This window comes from Protopterus annectens, chromosome 14.part0, assembly GCF_019279795.1.
Source record: "Protopterus annectens isolate FY-2018-M chromosome 14.part0, PAN1.0, whole genome shotgun sequence".
Taxonomy (NCBI): domain Eukaryota; kingdom Metazoa; phylum Chordata; order Ceratodontiformes; family Protopteridae; genus Protopterus; species Protopterus annectens.
The window spans coordinates 1,044,483,132-1,044,497,219 of NC_056748.1; the positions used below are offsets into that span (position 1 = coordinate 1,044,483,132).

The 14,088-nt window shown below is 35.3% G+C and overlaps 1 protein-coding gene across 1 annotated transcript in view; it reads left to right on the top strand.

Moving 5' to 3' along the window:
• The window catches only part of LOC122789417 (cysteine and histidine-rich domain-containing protein 1-like), a 338,356-nt gene that overhangs the window by 101,824 nt on the left and 222,444 nt on the right, over positions 1 to 14,088 (top strand). Inside the window, exon 5 of the mRNA XM_044056856.1 lies at positions 13,925 to 14,028. Within this exon, the coding sequence (XP_043912791.1) occupies positions 13,925 to 14,028 (104 nt within the window). The remainder of the gene's footprint in view (positions 1 to 13,924; positions 14,029 to 14,088) is intronic.

Consider the following 14,088-nt stretch of genomic DNA (forward strand, 5'->3'; position numbering starts at 1 on the left):
CACAAGCTAAAGGATATTTTCTCTACCTCTTTTAGCATTTGAAAAATTATTGTCCTCTTCAGTCATGCACCTTATGTTTACCATAGAAATGCAATGAATATCTATTCTATTGTTTGTGCACTATCTAGCTTGCTTGCTTGATGGCAGGTGACTAGAGGGAGTGATTATTCTGAGCCTGCTTATTTTCAAGAGTGACCTTAAATACCTTTTATCATGAAGAGATCAATTTGAGCTTCTTCAAAATGAAAAATAATTAATGCTAGTATAAACATTACTGGTGTGAATATCTGAAACAATTCCTTAAATAATAAGAATAAGAAAAAGCTAATAAAGTGCAAATATAGTGGTAGTCTGGCATCTTGCTCCCTATGTGCATTCATGAACACACAAATATTCAGATAAATATGACAATAATATTTGGTGGAATTACAAAATTAATATGCTGTGCAATATAGAAAATGAGTGCTTCTTGGATTTCAAAAGATAAATTATTAATAAAAACAGGTCTAGATTATACCAAAAACTACTTTAGAAAGAAATTACTTTGTAGTTTCAAACCTCATTCCTAACAGAAAAATGATTGCATTAGAAATGCCAAGGCAATCATGTCCTGTAAAAATATGCTGCAGATAAGCACAAAAACTGCACCTAACTGCTAGCACCAGTTTCATGTCCAAGCTCACCATTTGTTCCTTGTCTCTATTAACCACATGGCAAACAGCATTTGTAAACACTGTGTAAAATGTAACCGAGAAGATGTATGCTGACCTTATATTTGCTTATTTAATTTGCTTACTGGGGTAGAACACTAATCAAATAATGATCAATTACAGGCTCAGCCTGGGTTACATCATAATGTAACAAAACAACATGCAGTATTCAAATAACAGTGGTTTACATTTAGGAGTAAGCATGGAAATTTGACAAACAATATATACATGGTAGATGTAACAAACCAATATATGTACAGTTACATAAGTGGAATATAAAGGGGAGAATAAAGTTAAAGTAGGAGGAGTAGACATGGTGGGAATATGGCAGTAGTAGCTAGGATAGCTAAGGTAATAGAGACCAGTACAATGAAAGAGGAGACAAGATTATGTATAGTGGATTAGAGCAGTAATGGTGTGGTAAGCTGAATCACAGTTTAGGATGAATGGATTAATAAGGTGAGCCAGGTATGTCACAGGTGAAGGAACTCTGCAGCTGGAGATATCGGTTTAGGTGACACATCCTTTAAATGGACATCTGCATTCAAACTGTTTTAATAACTATTGTTCGAACTGTGAGCTGAACAGAGAGTAGTTTGTGTGAATAGGTAAATCAGGAGGAAGGGACTGCCATAGTTTTGAGGCCAGTACAGAGGCACAGTGGCTAATAGAGTGCAGTCTTAGAGAAGGGGTTTGTAGCAAAGGACCAGCTGTGGTTTGGCTTCTTAGCTTATAGGTCTGCATGGCAGTAAAACGTTTAGAAGAAAGAGAAGAGGGAGTGTCTAGTTTGTGTATATTGAAAAAAAAGGAACTAACAAAAAGATGTGACCTGGCTTGTACTGCAAGCCACTTAGTCTTTGAAAGAGTAAAGCAGTGGCGTTCATTCCATGGTGAGCTAGACATGGGAATTTTAGTTGAGGGAGTCTAAAGCATGACAGTGTTTTTGACAGAGTCAGATACCTTTTCCTATGGCAGCCCTTACTGGATGTGAGAGGTAATGAGACATTCTGTTGGCCTAGAAGAGTAGACTGTTGATCTTGGCTCTCAACTTTCTGTGTGCTTAGTGATTGGTCTAGCCAGATCCCCAAATATATAAAGGAGATGCTGGTTTCAGTGGGATTGTTATCACAGTAAAGGATACGAGAGGACTGAAGGGATATGGATAAGCTTTTATGGGTGCTGAATAACACTGACTTTTTTTTCTGGCATTGAGCAGTAGTTTCTTGGCGTTTAGCCAGTGTTGTAGCTGAAGACAGTCCTTTTGAAGTTAGGTTTCCTTTGTATGATGAGAGGGATCATACCTATAGATGACCATATTACCTGCATAAAGAAGTGGCGGTAAATGGGGCAGGTTAACTGGAAGTATGCTGGTGAAGACTGAGAACAGAAGAGGTGCTAGAATGGAGTTCTATGGGACTGCAGAGTGAATGAAGTAACTGCTGGAGGGATTAGGTCCTATGTTTGCCTGGAATGAAAATTTGTATAGAAAGTCTTTGAACACTACCGTGGCTTCAGGGCTGATTCCAATGTCTTGCAGATGAAGAAATAGAATTGGGTGGTTGACCATGTCAAAGGCATGGGTTAAAGTCAATGAACAGAGCTCCAGTTTAAGGGGTCCTTTATCCTTATTAGTTAAGATGTTATCAGTCAGGGTCAGTAGAGCAGTCAGTGCATTCCTCCCAGCTCAGAATCCATTTGCTGGAGAGCAAGAAGTATTTTGTAAGTAAGTAGTAAATTGGTAACATACAATTTTTTCAAGAATTTTACCAAGGCTGGGCAAGATGGTGAAAGTGACTGCAAGGAGAGAGCTTGGCTTCTTTTGGTATTGTTCTGACAAAAGAGGATTTCCAAATATTTGGCATATTATTAGTGCTGATGCAAAGTTTGTAAATACACTTAAGAGAGTTGATGATGAAATGTCTGCAGTGGTACAAGAATCTAAGGCAGATATTGTCAGGTTCAGATTGTGAGTACATACAAATCTGTTCAAGTAGGGTAAGATTTGCTTAGAGGTGACTTTTTGAGAAGAAGAAAAAAAGGTAGAATTAAGCTATTATTAGGCAAGGATGTAGAAATGCTTGAGAATTCTCTTAGGAAGTCAGAATATAAAAGATTATCAGATAGACAGGGTATCTATCTTAAATTAGATAATTCATACGGAGAGGCTCTTCCTGTTCATTTGTTAACTTTCTTCCAGAAATGTTTAGTGGAGTGAAGAAGAAAGGTCTGTTTAGCTTTTAGCTGTGTGGTTTTCAAGTCTCTTGAAAACCTGTTTGTTCGAGTTTCACAGTTTTGTAGCGGTCAAGCTTGTTTCGAGTGGGGTCTTGTTTCCACCATTCCCAGACTTCATTACATAGTTTTATTTGGGATTTGAGCTCTTTGGTGAGTCATTCAATTTTGTGGTCCTTCAGTAAGCTTAAGACTATTAGGATGTGGGTGCCCTGAAGTGAGAGTAGTAAGTCTGTTAGTTTACTGGCGGCAATGCTAGCTAGCATCAGGAAGGAGGATTAATGGAGACCAACAATAATGGCAAGCTCTGAGTGCAGAATAGAGATTTTATTAGAGGGCTAGATATGAAAGATAGTAACCTAGAGGAAGGATATTTGACTTGTGGATGTTTTAGGGATAATATGAATGGGCTTGTCTTTTCATTTCAAGATTGAAAACAGTTTTAGCCTATAAATGCTGGTACTGTTGCACTTAATTTCAGTTTCAGCAGCTTTCATATTCTGGGGTACTTTATATCCTCTGTGTGCTTTTGTAGCACTAGTATGCCAATAATTAAATAAATATTTGTCAGCTCATAAATGATAAGCATAGCATGGACATGCTCCCACAAATAATGCAAGACATATTAGACAGCAAATAAGCTATCAGCAGCTGACTTAATTCCATTTCAATACAAATATGTTGTGCATAAAAATAAATCATGTACCTTCTCATATAACATGAATATTACTGAACCTTGCACTTCTTTACACTGAAATTATTTTGTTAACATGCATTTGGCACACACACACACACACATATATATATATATATATATATATATATATATATATATATATATCTCTAAGGCAATATTTGAACCATATTTCTCGGTAACATTTTCACAGTATGATAGACTTGGGGGTCTGGGGGGTACCAGTTCTCTCAAGTACTGAGGGCCTGGATGTTTGTGATAAATGTTATGCCTTATCTTGAAAGTTAATTACAGCTGTTCTTTGTTTTACTGCTAGCCAAAAAATGTGTGTATTTATGACATTATTTTTTTTCATACATGCTAACATTTCCCCTAACAAGTTTGGTATCACAAAATGCATGCACGCGTGCATACACACACACACACACACACACACACACACACACACGCACACACATATATATATTCTCATACTGCATGCTTACCTACAGGGGGATTTGAGGGAAAACAGCATGTCATGTATTTGGATTACTGGATAAAACCCAAACAAAAGGCAGGAAGGACATGCAGACTCCATACAGAATTAACCACGGCTAAGAGCTCAACCAAAGAACAATCGCCATGAGATGGGAACACTACTTACTGTGCAACTCTGCCCATGAGAAATTGCTTTCAGACACATCCTGCTCAAATGACTGTGACAGAATATGAAAGAAATTATGGCCAACTTGTTAGTCTTAGGTGCCTGGAAACACCCCTACAAACACACAGATACATACATACACACAGACACACACCACAGCAATTATATTTTTTCACAGATTTCAGCAAATGTAACACATTATGTGACTGCTCTGCCAAGCTAGATCAGTGACTGTTTAACTGTGATTAAATAACAGCACTGATAAGTCACTTATCTACAGTCTCCATACCCATCAATTATACAAATGTCCACTAGCCCTGCAAACAGGATTAATGACTGTTTCACTTGATAAAATGACAGCAGGGCTAATCACTTCCACTCAGACATTCACTGAACCCAGCAAATACAGCTACTTTGTTGACTGTGTACACCTCAGATAATTGCTTGTACTAATATAAAAAATAACCAAAGTAAATTTATTTGAACTGTGTTTCTCACATATAGTATTCACAGTAAAGTTTTGCAAATTACTTTACACAAACATACACTAGTCCTGCAAAGCCAGATTAATGTTTAACATGATCAAATGGTAGCATAGCTACTTACATTTATCTACTCAGACAGTCCCTGTAGCAAGCAATTATATTTACTGTGCTGAAAGTGTACAACTCAGACTTCAGATTGTACTAAAATCAAAAAGCATCAGTAAATTAATCAAACTATGTTTCATGCATATAGTAGCCACAATAAACTATTCCTACTTGCTTACAATTGCACACTAGTTCCTGCAAAGCCAGATTGTCTGTTTAATTTTTTATTAAACACCTTTATGAATTATCACTTGTGACATAGGCACATTTACATTTATATAAAAGTAATCAAACTGTATTAACAAGTTACAATCAACAAACATTATGCTTCACAAATATTGCTATATATCATATAACCTACATAATTTATTCAATTCTTTTTTTAAATAAGAAACATCTTTATTACACCATCACTTATGACATAACCAATCATACATTTATATAAATGAAAACAAACCACACAGACACAATCCTAGTTGCAAGCATTTTACATCACAAGCCATACTGACACATTCCCAGTTGTAAACATTATGTATCACTTATAATCTATCTAATCATTTTCAGTCAGACATTACATAGCTCATTTAAGTCATACATTATTTTAAACCTCATTCCTCCCCTGTATGTATTGTTCCCACATTTCCCAGTTTTCCTATGTAGTCTGCGTCTATCTTTTTCTAAAGATCTCAGTTCCAGTTGTTTTATTTCTGTTACTATATTCACTACTTCTAACATAGTTGGTTTAGATTTTGATTTCCATTTTCTAGTAATTCCTTTTTTGGAAGCCACCATAATTACAGACAGCAAGTCCTTACCATGTCTAGGCAATTCTGATTCTGTATCATAACTCAGAAAAATCATTCCCCAATCTGCCCACCCGGCATATCTGACAATGTATCCTGCAGGGAATCCTTAAAGTCCACCAACTCACTGCACTCACCAGAAAATATGTCCCCAATTACTTCTTTCTTCCCATCACACCTCCAACAATTGCTAAATTCTCTGGAGACTACTTGGAGTATAAAAATATCTATGCAAACATTTCCAAGCAAAAATCCTAAATCTTCTAGATTTCGCTGCATATTTGGGAGACATACATGTATCCTCCCATTGTTTCTTTGTGAATTGCTTATCCAGTCTCTCTTCCCAATCCTTTCTATCCTCCACTGATTGATTCTTATAGTTATCTTGCAATATTTTATATGCTCTACTAATTTGTCTGTTTAACTTGATCACATAGCACTTTCATCCAAATAGACAACCCCTGCAACTCCTGCACCCAATAATTATAACTGCTTTGTTTACTGTGCATACCTTTGATGTTTGTAATGAAATAAAAAATTATGACTATCTAATGCAATTTAACTCTGTTTTGCGCAAAGACATTATAGGCATAGTAAAGTATTATAGCTTATTTAACACAAATACATATTAATACTGTAAAGCCAACTTGATCAAATGACAACAGTCTTTCACTTTTATCAACATAGGCAGCCCCTCTATCCAGCAATTATTGCTACTTTGACTGTGTACACTTAAGATGTTGTACTGTGACATAATAATAATAATAATAATGATAATAACAGTAATAATAATAATGTATTTCAGCATTTTTTCACACAATCACATAGTAGTCTTGCTAAGCCTAGTATAACCTAGAAGCAGACATAGGGCAGTTTTACATTTTTCTAACTCCTGCAGTTACCTACTTTACACAGCACAGCAACCTATTCAAACTTTAGCTATACTCATATTGGTGATTCCTACCTGCAAGAAAATACCATTTATTCTGATGTGTTTTCCATCTTATCTGGCAAATCATTTTATGATTCACTATTCAATAAGATTTTTGATCACTTATCTTTTTTTCTAATAACATGTGGACTCTATGAGGATCAGGGCCCTGGACAACTGCTCAGTATGCCCACAACATCATCTTTGCGGGTGACAGAGACGTCATTTAACAATCCTTCTTTACATCATTTTTCCCCTGGTTACAACTACTTTTTTTATCCCAGATCAGGCACAAGGCAAGGAGGTGAAACTCTCCTTCTGTTCAAGTCACACTTGAACAATCAGCTGCTTGCTCGCAGAAATACTAGCAAAATAATTATTTTAACGGACTATTTATATCCATTCTGTCCCAAAGGAATGCCATACTACATGCCACTGTAGCATATCTACCTCCTCCCTAGTCACTCCCCAAACTAAATAAGCTAATAAAAGGTATAATTTCCTCCATAAATAATATAAAAAACTCTCTTCATACTTGGAGACTTCAACCTGAACCTGTTCAGCCCTATTTCCAAAGCCCTGAATAGTCTTCTAATACAATTCAGCATCACTCAACTCATGTCCCAACCTACTAGAGCCAAGCTTAACATGTCTCACCACTCCCACCTATATGTCATATTAACTAACAAAACTTTTGTTTCAAACATCACCATCCATCCATCACCTTTGAATGACCACTGTCCTATTAGTTTTAATACTTACCATCCATATGTAAATGTACCCCCCCAAAGCTCATATCTTTCTACAATAAATCACAAAATAACATCAAAAGACTTAAAGTCGCACTTTCATTAATGGACTGGTCACCAGTTCCGAATTCACCTGACCCTAACATTGCTGCAAAACTACCCACTTCTATGCTGACTAACCTGCAAAACTCCTGCTTCCCAGAAATTCAAAGACTATACAAACCTCAAACTAACAACCGGTTATAACCTATGAGCTTAAAGGTCTTCTACAACTAAGAGACAAGGCATGACATTCTTGGAAAGCACTTCCTATTACTATAAACAGGCAGTGCTACACCCAGCTATGCAACCTTGCCAAGCAAACTATATGCCATCACAAAAGTCATCTGATGGAATCATATCAAACCTCACTAATAAAATCACACAAAAACTTCTAGAAAAAGGTCAATTGTCATATAAGATGGAAGAACCATTCTTCCATGAATTCCATATCCACTCAACTTTCTGCATCTGATTTCTTTTCACACTTCAGCAACCTTCCCATACCTTTCTCTAGCCAATTCCAAACTAGATATAAGCCAATCTTAGGTACTGGTTTAGATTGTAAGAAGGGTACTTCTGAGTTACCATCATATGAAAGAGCCTATGTTATTCAGCATAACCAATACTCTAAAGAGATTAAAGATGCTATTAGAAAGAATTAGAATATTTTTAAGGCCAACCCAGACACTTATAAAATGGTAGGAATTGAACCACTGTTCATTACAAAAACTGCTTCCAATTTTAAGAGACTTTTAGAGAACAAACCTACAAATTATGGAAAGTGGAATAGGGGTACATTTGCCTGCGGTTGTTTTAGTCAATGTTGTTTTATTATTAAAGAAAGTGAAATTATTCTAGACAATTTAATGAAAACAAAAACTGTTTTTCTGAAAGGTAATTGTACTATTAGTAGAATAGTATATTTCCCCAAATGTGAAAGCTGTACAAGTTATTACATTGGAAAAAACTGAACATGCATTAAAGACACAAATTTATGAACATGTATATGACATTAGCAATTAAAGGAAAATAATGCACAGTACATTCTCTTGTGAGTGGGACTAGTTGACCACATTTATGTTGATCCTTGAGGGGGTGACTGGAGAAATTAATTAAGTACTAAGGAACTTCAATGGCAGCTTAGGGTGGGCTATAATGTTTCCGCCAGGTTTAAATGATTCCATATCTATTGCACTAGTATTATAAAAAGGCTTGCAAACTATAGGTATAAGTATAGGTAAGGGAAAAGATGGCTTGAATATTAATATATTTTATCACTTAAGGTGAAACAGCTTTTAATATTTTTTATATTTTTCATATACAAATAAAACATTTTACTGGTATTATATTATTAGTTGGTAGGTGGAGGGTGAAACATTCAAGGTAAATTAATTCATGAAAGGCACAGGGTTGAACATATTTCTAACAATTGTTTTAATTGTATAACAATGCACTTGGTTTAAATTTAATTGATTAATTTGTTTCAGTTTATGAGGATGGAAGTATGTATTTAAGAGTTGTATGGACAGTAGCATTTTGTATTCTGATGAAGTCCCCTGTCACTTTGGGATGAAAGTGCTCAATATTTATGTTTTTATTGTTGATGTTTTATAAAAGAGAGTGGATTTTAACCTTTGAGAGCCTCGCTTTTGGTGCGTTATCTTTTCCTTGGTTATGTGGTGTTTTTAACGCACTGCACCTGTGGTATTGTCTGAGTTAGTCTTCTCTTGAACTTCAAATTCAGGCTGATTTTCATGCCCTTATTCAATGGATCAGTGATAAACAATTGCCGCTAAACTCCTCTTAAACAAAAACAATGCTGTTTGGCATTAGACAAACACTCACTTCTATCTCCAGGTCTCTAAAAATCCTCAATCATCTTAATAACATTATTAAAAATGTCACTTTATTCAAATGCCTAGAGATCTTGGTTGGTTCCCTTCCTAAATTTCCAATTCCACCTAGACTCTACACACAAAAAAATAACTCTTTCCTATTCTGGGCTAATAAGATCTATCCTTTTCTATCTACACCATGTAGGAATGCTATAGGTAAAGGTATCTTTCTTACTCGCTCAGCTAAAATACTGTTTCCCTGTAATTGGTGTAGCCTCTAAAATAAATGTATTTCTGTATATAATGCAGGTATCTATCATACATTTCAAGCAGCATTTGCAGACTCATCACTCTGTCCCCAAGAAATTAACAAAACTGCAAAGCCATTGAAAAGGCTAATTGTCTACCTGTGAAACAATGTGCTGACTTCCTCCTTTCCTTTCCACTATTTAAATTTATCAAGAATGACACCCTCCCCACTTGTCTCCAGATTATTGAGATGTGCACCAACATACAACCTTAGAAATCTTAACCTCTCAGGTCTTCCCCTCCAAACTAGGCTTCACCACAATGACCACGCTTTCTCAGACATTGGTCGCAACCATGGTAATCTCTACTTTCTTCTCTTAAAAAATCATACTTCTTACTCCATTTTCCAATTAGAAATAAAAGCAAATTTCAAGACTCTAGGAAAATGCAACAGCTATCCCTCTGGTCATATAAATGACCTGTTAATACCCTTCTTCCCGCTACATACCTTGCTCTGAAGCTACTTTTTATTGTGATGCTTTCAGTGTGCAACCCTGATTTTGATTCTGCATATATTGGAAGTATATATTGTGTTTTGTCAGTTAGTCTGTATATAATGTCATTTATCTATTGCCTTTATACCCTCAAGCCAACTATGATATTTACTTTGCATATAATACTTATTCACTTTGTATACAATATATGCATATATTGCATTTTGTCATTCACTCTGTATATAATGTCATGTATCTATTGGGTTTACCTCATGCTGAGAATGAAATAGGTCCACTGGGCTCAGTACTCTACTCCAGTTAAATTCAAAATAAAAAATAAACAATCATACAAAGAAATAAAGAAATAAAATTGTCAAAGGCAGATGGTCTAAGAAGTACGGTCATAGACATATGCAGGTCTATACAGCTTACATTTTGGAGCTGAGTGGCACAGTCTTTCTCAAAGTACAAGTCTTACAAGACTCTTTACCTTAAACTGCTACTACCATAGACAATGACAATACTGCAGTGATTTGGTACATAAAGAAACAGGGTGGAATTCTCTAGAGAAATGTATGTTTCTTTCTAAGTGCTACTTCCTAAGGTTTGTATCTCTTCACAGCTCCAGTACCAGTAGTATAAGACTATTTGTCTCAGATGTTTGGAATAGGGTTGAGCTCTTCCTAAAGTATGACAATTGTTGGTATCATTTCAAACTTTCATCAAAGTCCTTGCCATTAGCACCATTGAAAGTTTGCAATGCTTTTCTCAAAGGCACTTTTCCTGGCCAGAATCGTATCAAGGAGCCAGTCTGTTGTTGGGGATTTTATCTTATTTTTGAGAAAAATCTAGTCCACCTTTTGAACATATATATATATATATATATATATATATATATATATATATATATATATATATATATATATATTTAAATTTGTTGAATTGCCCTATTGTTGATGTGCAAAATGTTGATACCAAATAATCAATATTATGCACAATGACAAACTGCTACACATGCAACAAGCATCAGTCTTAGTGCATGCAAAAACTGAAAAAGAAAAAAAACAAAAGAAAACATTGTTTTTCTGCAGGAGTCAAGCCCCCGCATCCCCATATGGGGGGCTACATCTCCCACACTCCTGCTAATTATATATGCTAACTCCAGTCTGATCTGCTTCTTTTGTTGATAGGTGATGACCATCTGTTTAGTCGACCAAACTGTGTCGCCTAAACAGATATGGACCAAAGCACTGTTTGACAAAAGTATATATTTATATATATATATATATATATATATATATATATATATGGGAAGACATTTCTGGTGATTATTATTTCTACTCGAAGAGATTCTAAATTACAACCTTATATAAGATCCTTCATGCTTAACTTTCCATAAGGATGAAGTGTTATTATGAACAGACCCATCATTTATGTCCAATGTAGACACTGACAAAAATCTCTATCACTCTATTAACCTGCCTTCATTCTTTTTCAGTTATTCCGTAGAAGAGACGAATGTTTCTTGCACTGTATGGAGTCCTGTAAAACAGCTCATATTTATTCTATATAGAATCAACTCTATCTAAAAATACTCAAAACTGATTATCCCCTTTTCTAACATAAAATTGGACAGTACAGTTTTAAGAAATACATTATACAGATGTTGACTAAACTCATTAAGTTTTACTTTGGCAAATATAATAAATCTTTACCTTCTATGTTCTATAGTTTGGTCAACAAGACAGCAACTACTTCTCAAACATTTTTCAGAAATGTACCACATAGATGATGTATTTGTGCAGCAGCTACATGGGCATCACTGAATATATTCAGATTTTCATAATACTTTATAAGATGGATTTGATTTCTAGATGTTAAGCTTCCTTCAGGACCACAGATACTGGTGTTTGTCCAACTTTATTTAAACATTTAAATCTCTATACACTTTACAAATATATAACTTGGATATATATAATGAATAACCAGAAGGAGAAAAAAATATTTCAAATTATGTATATTAAAACAGTCTATGAGTAATTAATATCGGTACTATACTAAATTATGACAAACATTACAACTGAAATCTTGACCAAATGCCAGTAAAAAAAAAATGACACTTGTAGTAAAACAACAAAGTCAGACACTAACATAATTAGAATACAAAATGGCATACATGATATATAGCTTTCCAGCAATATTTAAAAAAGAAAAAAAACAGCTATGTACAGATTACATCAAAAAATAGATTGAAGAAACAAAACTGCAGAGCAACCCTCCAAACAGATTTTCACCAAATCATGTACTGACAGTCCATGTCTACTTCAAAACCTCATATCCTGCTATGAAACTCATATTCAGGCTGAGGAAAAGCAAAGGGCAGCCACTGACAATGATCACTAGGAAAGCTTTAGTTCAAAACAATCAAGCAGGCAACAGGAGAACAAACAAGCAGATGCTTAACAGAGACTGCAGGTAAAACAAGAGCAGTAGTCCCAATAACTCCAATAGCCCTACATTCCCAGAAAGCAAATCTCCCAGAAAATGCCAAAGTTAAGAGATACGTAAAAATAGCAGCAACAACCCAAAATTTTCCATCAGTCCTCCATTCTCAAACTTCCAATGAAAACAAATTCCTAGGAGAATGCCAACGTTGGGAGGCAAAACAGTAGAAGCAATGACAACACAACAGTTCTCTATTCCTGGAATTCCACAGAACCCCAGACTCCTGACAAATGTTCACATCAAGCAATGGGCTCAATTAGAGCAAGATACAGTATCTAAATAATATTCACGGTAAATAACTAAAGATATTTAAGATTAAATAATTAGTATGGCCTAGAAATGTGAGAATAAGTAAAACCATGCAACTTAATGCCTCTGCTGGCAGCCAACCACCACCATTTTGTATAAGCAAAATCCCCGTAAAGGTGACCACCCAGGGCAATCAGCCCGAGGCTCTTTCCTGTTGTCGATGAGGCTACACCTCTTCACACCAGATATGAAAATGATGTATTTCCCATAATATTAGAGATGAAGAAGCTGTCTATCCACTTTCCCCTATCGGATTCCAGATAAGATCTATAGTATTTTTAGTGATTATGCAGTTTTTCTAATCCACCTTAATGCAACCGTCTGGAGAAGAAACTAGTCTTTGGAATATTTTGAGTAAGAAGAGGGGGACTACTAGACTTGAAAAGTTGCAGGAGCCAAACTGACTAAAGGACAGCAGCTTTAATGCTGTTGTTTGTAGCTTTCATTTGTAACAGCTCATTATGAATGTGTTCTGTATATATAAACCATGTTCTCTCTTGAACATAAACTATGTAACTTTCTTTTATATAAATCAAACATTTTAGAGTTTTGCAGACTTTCACATAAGCTTGTGTTTGGCACATACAGATTTATCCTGGTTTCACTTAGACTTGCCCTTTGAAGTGATTTCATAGAACGAACATTTCCACAAACTCAAAATAAGCAAAATGCAGAAAAACAGAGACTTGTAGTTTTTTGAGCATAATCAACTCTGGTAAAGCATTGCAGAGAAAGTGGTACAGCAACTTTGAAATATCAGCAGTGCATACAATCAGACTCTGCAAAAACGACTCAAGTAATTGGTCTTCATGAATCTGAACGAATCCTTGCAAAAGGACATGACCTTTTCCAAACATGAACTTATCACATGAGAAACCATATTATTTGATGATTCAGTGAGGGAAGATCATGCACTTTGTTTTGTTTGCTAATTATGTGTTGGGCTTACCTATAGCATGTCTGTCTGTTTCTTCTTATACCTGTTCTGATTGTATAATTGATATTGTTGTATCCAGTTTTTTGCATCACCATCACTGTTAATGGGCGCATATATTTCTTTTTTGTGAATGAGGTAAACTTAAATGTTTTACTTTAGCTTTTAGATAATAACTAAATGATGGTATATATTGCTTTCATGCAGTCTGGATGAACCGATGGAGAAACTTAACCTGAAAGTGTCCAAATCCCTTCTGCAGGCTTTGGAGCAGCTGAGACTCTCTACTGAGAACAAGCATGAAGAAACAGGTTAGATGTTCAGTGTATGTGTTTATGAAATAAAAATTGTAAAAGTTATAGATTATAAAG